The 9,893-nt window shown below is 35.4% G+C and overlaps 1 protein-coding gene across 1 annotated transcript in view; it reads right to left on the bottom strand.

Moving 5' to 3' along the window:
* Positions 1-8,718, bottom strand: part of ABCA5 (ATP binding cassette subfamily A member 5) — a 53,427-nt gene extending 44,709 nt beyond the window's left edge. The window contains exons 1-6 of the mRNA XM_007455265.1: positions 8,612-8,718; positions 7,325-7,529; positions 5,359-5,520; positions 4,366-4,454; positions 2,614-2,843; positions 869-1,010 (exon numbers count right to left, since the gene is read on the bottom strand). Of these exons, the coding sequence (XP_007455327.1) occupies positions 869-1,010; positions 2,614-2,843; positions 4,366-4,454; positions 5,359-5,520; positions 7,325-7,529; positions 8,612-8,713 (930 nt within the window). The 5' untranslated portion in view covers positions 8,714-8,718. The remainder of the gene's footprint in view (positions 1-868; positions 1,011-2,613; positions 2,844-4,365; positions 4,455-5,358; positions 5,521-7,324; positions 7,530-8,611) is intronic.
* Positions 8,719-9,893: the final 1,175 nt, after the last annotated feature.

Raw genomic sequence — 9,893 nt, 5'->3', positions numbered from 1 at the left:
GGTGGCGCAGTGGTTAGGCGCCCCCCTGCCAATGCAAGGGACACGGGGTCAAGCCCCGGTCCGGGAAGATCCCACATGCCGCGGAGCAGCTCAGCCCGTGTGCCACAACTACTGAGCCTGCGCTCCAGAGCCCACACACCACACACCACAGCTACTGAGGCCCGCGCACCTAGAGCCCGTGCTCCGCAACAAGAGAAGCCACCGCAATGAGAAGCCCGCGCACCGCGACGAAGAGTAGCCCCCGCTCACCACAACTAGAGAAAGCCCGTGCGCAGCAACGAAGACCCAACGCAGCCAAAAATAAATAAATGTTTAAAAAAAAAGAGCAGGGGTGATAGTCAAAATATTTAACAACGGATACAGCATGGGCACATAAGCCAATCAGAATGGAAACTGGGACCACTTAAAACAAGCTTGTCATGAACATCCAACATTTAACCCAACTACCAAATGGAAATCAACACTGTCAAAGAGCTACATTTACAAAGATATATCTTTACACGACATCATGCTGTAACATAAATTAACTTGAAACAGTCAGGATCTCATAAAAACAAAGGAATAAAATGTCTCGTACCAGACAATCTTAATGGTGTATAATAAGCACAATTAAATGAAGATAGTGAAAGACAGACACAGAGGAACTGTATGTGGAGTACATCATATGAAAACAAGTTAAATTTAAACTTGAGAATAGTCTGTCACTTTTCTAAAAATATGGAGGCACAATGATACAACTCATGTATCAGTAGCCTAGTAACAATCTGGTCTTTCACGGGAAATCGACTGTAAGTAAACCAAACAGTAAGGCTTTATTAATCAAATATTTTGACAGTTCTTTATTCCCATTTCAAATGAAAGTACTTACAGATGATAAGCCGTACAGGAAAAAAAGTAGAAATATCACAAAGCAGCTACTCTGAGGAAATAAAGAGGAAGCTGTTGCAATGACTGCCATGAGAAGGGACATGAGAAAAATCAAACTTGTATACAGAAGGACCCAGGAGAGCCTGCAACGGGAACACAGATACATTTATGGCTAAAGATATAGGCTTTAACAATTAAAAAAAAAAACAGGAACATTTTAAACAAAACTTCAGCTTTATTTTAGCCATTTTATTCTTAAAATTCAGCCAATCTCTTCATTTCTTTGTATGCTCATCTATTGAAAATTAAAGCTCTCATACATAATTAAAAATACAGCAGCATTGGTTAAGTTGTCAGTAAAAGTATCATCTGACACAGAGATAACATGGTGACTATCTTTCCAAGAGTCAAAAAAAAAACTGTACAGATTTATAGCAATTCATGATTAATTTAAATCTAAAACCCTCAAAAGTTCAACAACGCATAATACTTCTGATTTTCTTAAAATACCAAAGAGTTTAATGACTGACAATTTTCTTTATGGTACATGCAACAAACTGATGGCTTTTGGTACTTTAGACAGTAGAGGTTACCTTGCTAATCGACAACATAATTACTACAGGAACACAATGTGAGATCAGGAAGATCAACAATGGATTCACTACAGGACTCAACATTTCTCCTCAAAATCAGAGCTCAGTGAAATCACCACAGTATTTAGTTTCATTTTATTTTCATTTTTCAAGTTAGCAGATAATTTATTGTATGCTATCATAAAATCACCAAAATAGGGCTAAAAGATATCTGAACTACCAAAACTAAAGCCATTATTTTACAGAGGCAAAACCGAGGCACTGAGAAACTGATTTGCCTACATTATTCCAGCTACTGTTTCCTCACAGAATACTTTAATAACCAATGCATCTCAAAAACCAATCACTAGTAAAACGACAGGAGAAAAAAATGTGCAAAGATGCTATGGCATACAGAATGACCCCATTACACGAAGTGTTTTAATTAACTGTTGCATTGAGCTAAATGGAATAAAATGGTCTACAATAATAACTCACATGGAACAGTATTAACTTCCCCCCCACAAAAAGAGGTCAAAATAACGTTGTTATTACACAGTGGAAAAAGTACGAAAAATACACCTAGAATTATTTATAAAAATGCATGCCTCTATAAAATTATCATTGTATAAAAATGCTAGTGTGCTCATTTGTGAACTTTTTTCATTTGTTTCTCTAGAAATTATTTGCATATTATCATCTTAAAAAAATTCACAAAAATAACTTTCTCCAGGGGAAGGAAAGCCCGTATACTACATACACAAACTTCTGTCATTTTGATGACATTTTAATAACATGTATATGCTATGACACCTGAGGAAGACTGTAACAGGCAATTAATTTCTAACTTTCCCAAATCTCCTATTGTCTGTACACTGAAATATACACTGAAATACATGGAGCACGCCTCATCAATTCAAACAAAATATGAAATAAAATTTAAATACATAATATCCACATGAGCGTTCCAAAGCTCACTTCCCTTATGTTAAAACAAGCCAATCAACTGCTGAAGCATTTTGATTGGTCTCAAACTCCAAGACAAAGGCAATAACTGTGAGAAAACGGCATCAGCACCTCATCAAGTCAGGTGAACAACAAAATTACAATTCTGAAGATTCGCATACTTATACGATTATTAATTACACTGAATAACTAAGTTTTAATAACATACCAAAAGGCAGTGTCATGCAGTCCCATTATCTTTAAAAACTCTTTTAACTTCTTCTCTTTTTCTGCTACGATATGAATTGCCAAAAAGTATCCGAAAGGTGAGAATGCTATAACTAGGTATATTAAAATTACTCCTCGGGGAAAGGTATCTATTTCCACAACAGTAGTTTCTCCCATAAGGACAGCCTTAGTTGGCTCCAGCTCCTTCCAAAAAGAAACATTGGTCTTCAGCTGTAATTAGAAAATGTAAATACATTCAATTAATTTCATTCTGACAGTAGCCCCTAAAATAATGTGACAGTTACACCCCCAAATTTACAAATACCATCCTCAAAAAGCTACACACCAGAAATAAAGTGATTGACCCCAGCATCATGATACCTATAGAAAACTGCTTTTACTCATTCTGGAGACATGTCATAAAGTTTAAAGTCTGAAGTTGGGAAGTATATAAATTTTTATTAAATAATTTGTCAAAGAAAATAAAACTGCACATTATCATCTTTAGCTGACAATTAGATGCATCTTAATAAAAACATGCATTTATAAAATTGAGGAATTAAGGAATGATTACTAGTACTATGAAAGAATGACTCTTTTTAAAATGTTCTTTTAGACAGTAAGTCCTTCTAGTGTTTTAAAATCTACATATGCAGCACGCATACAGACAGAATAATAAAACTATGCCATACGATACACTTCTACCTGACATTCAAATGAATGGCTAACATGAGATCTGCTCTACCTGTTCATCTAGTATATGGTCTGGGCTGTGGACAGCTAAGGTCTTTGGCCAAAACACAAATAAGTACTTTTAACACTGTCAATGTGATATGCCCTATATTTCACTGTCATTACCTTAATCTTCTGTGTTACTGAATACTGTATCTACAGTACATTTACACCATGTTGTGAGAGTTTATAAGACAATTCTATATACATCATCTCATATGGTTCTAACAACAACGCAGTCAAGTAAAGCACTATTTTTGTAGTCATTTTACTACACAGCAGTCTAACAACTAACAGAGACCGGTCTCCTATTCAAGGTCTCCTGTTCATTTCTGCTAAAATGTGAAACACTGGATCAGGTCTAAGCATGTCTTTAGAACGTAAATGCAACATTTATACACAATCTTAGTGGCAGTACAGTATTAAAATACAGAACTGGGAGCCCAAAAGCGGTCGTCTGAATTAGCTTTGCCACTAATTAACTGAGTTTTGGAAAGTCACTTATAACCTCCCTGTGCTTCAGGTGCACATACAATATGCAGACAATAACAGCACCCTTTAACACAGGGGTGTTAAAGATTAAATGGGTTGATCTTAGTACGTAAGTTCTTAGAAATAATGTTTGGCAAACAAGTGATAAATGTTTGTTAAATAAGAAATAAAATCTACCACTGTGATAAAGATAAAGATACTCACCTTCTTCAAACTAAGTTATTCTTATTCAAGGGAAAAGGTCTGCAAATGTAGACCTTCCATAAATATTATCTACAGTCAACACAGATATGATAATACTGGTATACAGAATGCTGAATCACATGCTTAGAAACCATCAAATAAGGTGGGTGTCAAAAAAATTAAGTCAGAAAATATGACTTCTCTCTTATCTTTTTCCATAAAGGAGTTGTATTAAGTTATGTATTTTGTACATTTGACAGCAGTCAAATGAAATCCTACGGTAAAGACTTAGGGGATGATTGGTAAAATACAGTTTGACTCTATTTTCTTCCTTTTTCATATTTACCTGTATAATGGCAGCATCTATCGAGGCCTGTAAAACTGTGAACCCTGAGGACCAGTACTGAACAGCCTCACAAGATTTTGAACAGCCAGCTATGGAGAAAAAAAGGTGAGACATAAGATTCTGCAATGTACAAGTGTTTTCTTTAAAGGCAGCACACATGGGGTTACCAAAGTAATATAATTAATCAATCTCTACAGGACCAAAGAAAATAAGCAATGGCCCTCCAAAGGCAAACAAAATCTATCACGTTCCTTACTGTTTACTTCAAAGTTTTGAAATTAAAGAGTTACATGTGTTAGGATACTGAATCGTAAATGAATACAAATGGAAAGAGAGAAACTAATGGTAAACACAGTTATTTAAAATAAATCAGTTTTCTGTTTTAAGGCAAGCCATTCTACAATGACTTATCAGCTTTAAAGATCTTCCAGATGCAAGCGCAAGTCCAGGTAAACAGCACAGGAAAAAAGAAAAATTCTATAAGGGCTTTGCGGAATCAAGTCACAAATACAGTACTTAACAGTGACTTCAACATTAGTCAAGAAATGTTTGTGGTCGATAATTATCCTTTCAGAGGTTTAGGCATTGAAGGCTGTTTTCCATGTTTCCAACATAAAACTAATAAGGTCTACTGGTGGAAGACCTTGAGATTTTAAAGGTACGTGCCATACCACATATGAAAACAATTACATGGAGGAAAGAACAGACTTAGAATGTCATACAATTCAGGATAAAATTTTGTTTTGTTACTGTAAACAATATAAATGTGTTAAAATTAAGGTGGATGTTACATAAATTATACTTCATATTATATATATAGATGTAGACTGATAAATACACACATATTTTTATGCTACAGTTGACAGTCTTCTTACCTGAATAACTATTATTTAAAATGCCAATGGTGGACACCATCAAATTTTGCATATGAACTATAGGAGCAGCAAAAATGGGAATTTAATTCATTTTCATTGATTGTTTAGGGCCATTTACCTCTTGAATCCATATAAACAGAAGACACTGGAATCATATCAGGAAAAAAACGGAGTTCGTAGGACATGAAGTCTTTGAAAACCACACCTACAAAGTTGCTGGACTTAGAAAGACTGGATGCTAGCAATTCTTTTTCACTTGTATATTCTTCGGTAATTATGACTATAAAATATTATAACAATTTAGTTAGCTCACAAATTTGAATAGTTTATTGTAATACAATACACCAAGTTTAACATTATATTTGATGAATGTAATATTTTATAAGCACTTGTTTGATGCTCTAACTTCTTAGAAAATGAATATAGCTCTTCTAAAAAGAAACTAAAAAATGAATATTAAAATAGTGCAATTTTACAGACACTATTTCTTAGCTGTCATTTGACTACATAAATTATGTATGTGTCATGTAACACATAAGTTATTAACATAATAAAATAGATCATATACTTTATATGCAATATATGTAGTCCACTTAGCTACGTCAAAGTAAAACCACACAAATAACTCCTTGATAAATGAGTGGATATTTTATTTTCAAATATTCCTTCTTATGAAGAAAATTCCATAATCCTTCCTCAGAAACTAAATATGTATTTTAGTAACTATGACACACTCTTCTTTGAATAAAAATTGCCATTTAAACCCAATACTGCTTGTTCCTTTCTTAGAAGATACATGAAAAAATACTGTAATCATCATTCAGCTCTTTTCACATCAATAATCTTAATTTTTAAACATTTTCTTGAAGTTTTATTTACAAGCAAGCAGTCTTCACTACAGGAGGCTCAGAATATGTCATGAAATGGGGAAAAAAACCGTAGGATCAGTACTTAACTTTACTACTTATTAGCTGTGTGAGAAGAGGTAAGCAATTTAATTCCCTGAACTTTAGTATCCTCACCCACAATACCTAGCTGATCACAAGGGGTTGTTACTATCAAATGTAGTTACAGACATGAAAATGCTTTGTGAATTATAAAGTATTACTTAAATTTTAATTCTCATGATTTTCTAGACCTTGAAGGTAGGTGTACATGGAACTCCAGGATTGATCTGAAGAAAGAGGGTGTTAATTCAACATCCTACCAGTTAAGTTACCATGTATGTATGTACAATCTCACGTTCAGAGTTCTGCCATTAAAGACAGAACTTAAAAAAAAAAAAACAAAAAACTACATACATTTCTACTATTCTGGCATCTAAGTTAATACACGCTGACTTGGATTTCTTTAGCATATATACTTTTGTCCTACTCAGAATTACCAATGAATTTCATTCTCAACATTTCTGATGAGTTCTTCGTAGCTGACATGCTAAATTCTTATGGCTATCGTGCTGCTTATGCTTAATATGATAAACCAACAAATGTATTCTACACTAGTAAGATAAAAATATTAAATAGTAATACGCCAGGAAGAAACCACTGGGGAAAAAGCTATTTGGCTCGTGGTTGTGTAAACATCTTCTATTCAGTTACACATTATCCAATAATGCGTGACACACACCAGAAGTCAATTACAACTAACAATCCTATAGGATGGAAGATAACAGGTTATTTTCTACAATTCAGCATTTCATTAAATCAATCATCCTGGCATCAGCATTACTGCCTTTACCATGTATTTCTAGTTTCTTAATAGTTACCTGAGTCAGAATCAAAATGAAATATTCCTTCGAATCTTTTATACTATACAAATATGCTTATTTTATAAATGGTCTATGAATTAAATATAAAATATTAAAACATAAAATATGCTTCCTATTACCAAGACTACAAATTAAAGTTTCACAAGAGTCATAAGGCAGCAGAATTAAATGATGTTAGTACTTCTATAAAACTATGTTTTGGTGAAAGGACATACATCTAAATGTTAAGAATGGCATTTACTCAATAAAGCAGACAGCAAAATACTGAAGAGGCTTTTCTGCAAGAGACACAGATACACATGTAAACTCACAATACCGTGAGGAAGGTGATCAGTAGAAACCTTCTGCATGATGTCTCTTGTAATATTAGTCACTGGTGTAAATCCGAGAACTACGTTAGAGAGGATAGATTTGTCCATGGGGTTAAGTTCCATGTCAGGCACTTCTCCATATATCTTATTTGGATGCATCATGCTTATTAATATTAACCAAAATAAAAAAAATAGTGGAAAAAGAATTTCCTACAATAAAGGAAACAAACAAAATGATTACAAAGTATAACAATGGCAGCAAAAATCATCAAGATTTCTATGAATATAACTAATACTAACAAAAAAATGTGAGGAACTTGGGTCTCCTCTCTTAAGTACAAAAAATAAAAGCAATTCTATCCTAAAAGAAATACCGTGCTGAACCTAACCCAACGGCCTATGAATTTTTCCTTTACATTCAATTTTACTAAAATATTTTAAAATTCAAGTCACCATAATACATTTGAATGACATAAAAGCTAACATTTAAACATCTTAGATTACTAATATAAACTATAATAATAAATTTACTCATACATGACTTCATTCAAAGTAACTTACCAAACATCTGTAATAGGGATCACCGTAAAAATGTCTTTATTCAAGTCTGAATTAAAACTCATGCTTTAATTACAGCTCAGTTTCTACTACGAAAACCATACTCAATTATATTCAGGAGTCAACTGTAAGAGGGATGAACTCATTATTGTTTCATCTTTTGCTGTATAATTGTTCTGCTGGCTTCAGGAGAAGATCAACATTACCATATTCCATCCTTTACAATCACTAGTAACTGGTTAGCCAGAGTTCTTACTTTCTTTCACCTTTTAAAGTACTGTATATGCCAAATAAATAAATAATAATGTAACGTATGCTTGTGGGAACAAATATGTGACATAATTTCAGTAATTATGGGCAATTCAATCCAGAGTCCAAAAGATGGCCGGCCATAAGGAATAAACTGTGGAATAATGTTCCATGAAGTTATCTGCAGAATCTATTTTTCATTCCATGAAGCGGGAAATGCATGCCTCAAGGTTCAAAATCAAGCACTGATATTAGAAATTAACTAAATTTAGACATCATTATTAAAATTTTTGACATTCAGAAAACATGGGATAATTTAGGTATTTTTCTGAGGCCAACACAACAAGTTTTTACAAGCAAATTAAAGGGACCTAAGAATATAAAATTATAATAAAAATGTATCCAGCAAAACGAATCATCTTTTAAAGATGGAACATACTAATGCAAAATAAACTGCAATAAGACATAATGGTCACTTAACTTACCTGAACGCTACTCTTTTTAGTCCTGCATTTAATGAGGTAATTCTTCTGCAGGAGTGTTCTGGTCTGTCTCCAAACTCCAACTTCCCGAATTGCAGTAGCCATGTTCTCTGGATTAGTTTACTAAAGAGAGGAGATTGGAAAAAAAGAAATTGGAACCACACAGTCAAGTATATGCCATTTCTAATGTCAAAGACAGACAGATGTTTCAGCCTCAGGCTAGACAGTTAAGCATACGCCACAGTCTCTCCTACCCGGACAGAACGCATGCAACGTAATGTGACGATCCTGAAAAGTAAAGAGTAGCAAATGTGAAACAAGGGGGAACCGGAATTCCACTTTTTCTCTTCCAGTGTCCTCTAAACCGAACGCACTGGAAGTGCGCACTGGGACACAGAGAAAGCTCCGGAGGAAGCTCTCTAGTTCTGGCTCGGTAGGAAACGGAAGTCTTCTGCTCACGGAGAACGGGGAAACACCCAGTCTTTTATTCTTTTCTACATTCTCCTGTGCCCTTGTCCCCAAGCAACCCCGTTTACAGCAGTGTCAGACTGCAGTGATGAAAGCTGAGCCCAGCCAGTCTCTCTCCTCTGAGTGGGGCTTCTAATACAAGGGTCTGGAGACAAAGCCCGCCGCTTTCGGCCCTGCCGTCTTCCAGACACAGGGCCCCGAATGCGGCACACGTAGTCGCCGAAGTGCGTGGCCCAGTGGGGCAGGAAAACCCTAGCGTGGCGGCTGGAAGATGGAAAAGAGGAGCCACAGGGAATCAAAAAGTAGCAGGGAGAGCAAATGAAAAGAGGAGTTCAGGGAAGCAACGCAATGACGTTGTTCATTAGCTCCTGGACTAACACACCCAATCTGCGTAAATGTGCATCTAATCCTACTCTGTGCACCAAACACTTGAGGAACTGAATTCACAGACAGACCCACCGCCCAGATCCGGATGGGTCACTGGGCGGCACACACGGACAGATCCAAACTGCACTGCAAAGGCTTCTGAAAACTAAACCGAAATTAGAACCACAGTTCTGAGAACGTGGGCAGAAACTGAAGACCTGAACCTAACCAGGTGGACAGCACGCTAAAAGAAGACATCAGTGCTCTCTACGGGATGAAAAGAAAACCCGCAGAGTCTCACACAACCCAAAATGACTCCGGTAATGAAGCACGTGAAAAATGTCAACTCTACCCACAGGTGCCACTGCCAAGATGACACAGATTTTGAAATTATCTGACGAAAACTTTAAAGCAGCTATTTAAAAAGTGCTCCAGCAAACAGTGGCAAGAA

This window comes from Lipotes vexillifer, unplaced genomic scaffold, assembly GCF_000442215.2.
Source record: "Lipotes vexillifer unplaced genomic scaffold, Lipotes_vexillifer_v1.1 scaffold664, whole genome shotgun sequence".
In the NCBI taxonomy this organism is placed as follows: domain Eukaryota; kingdom Metazoa; phylum Chordata; class Mammalia; order Artiodactyla; family Lipotidae; genus Lipotes; species Lipotes vexillifer.
This window is presented reverse-complemented; position numbering and strand designations above follow the sequence as displayed.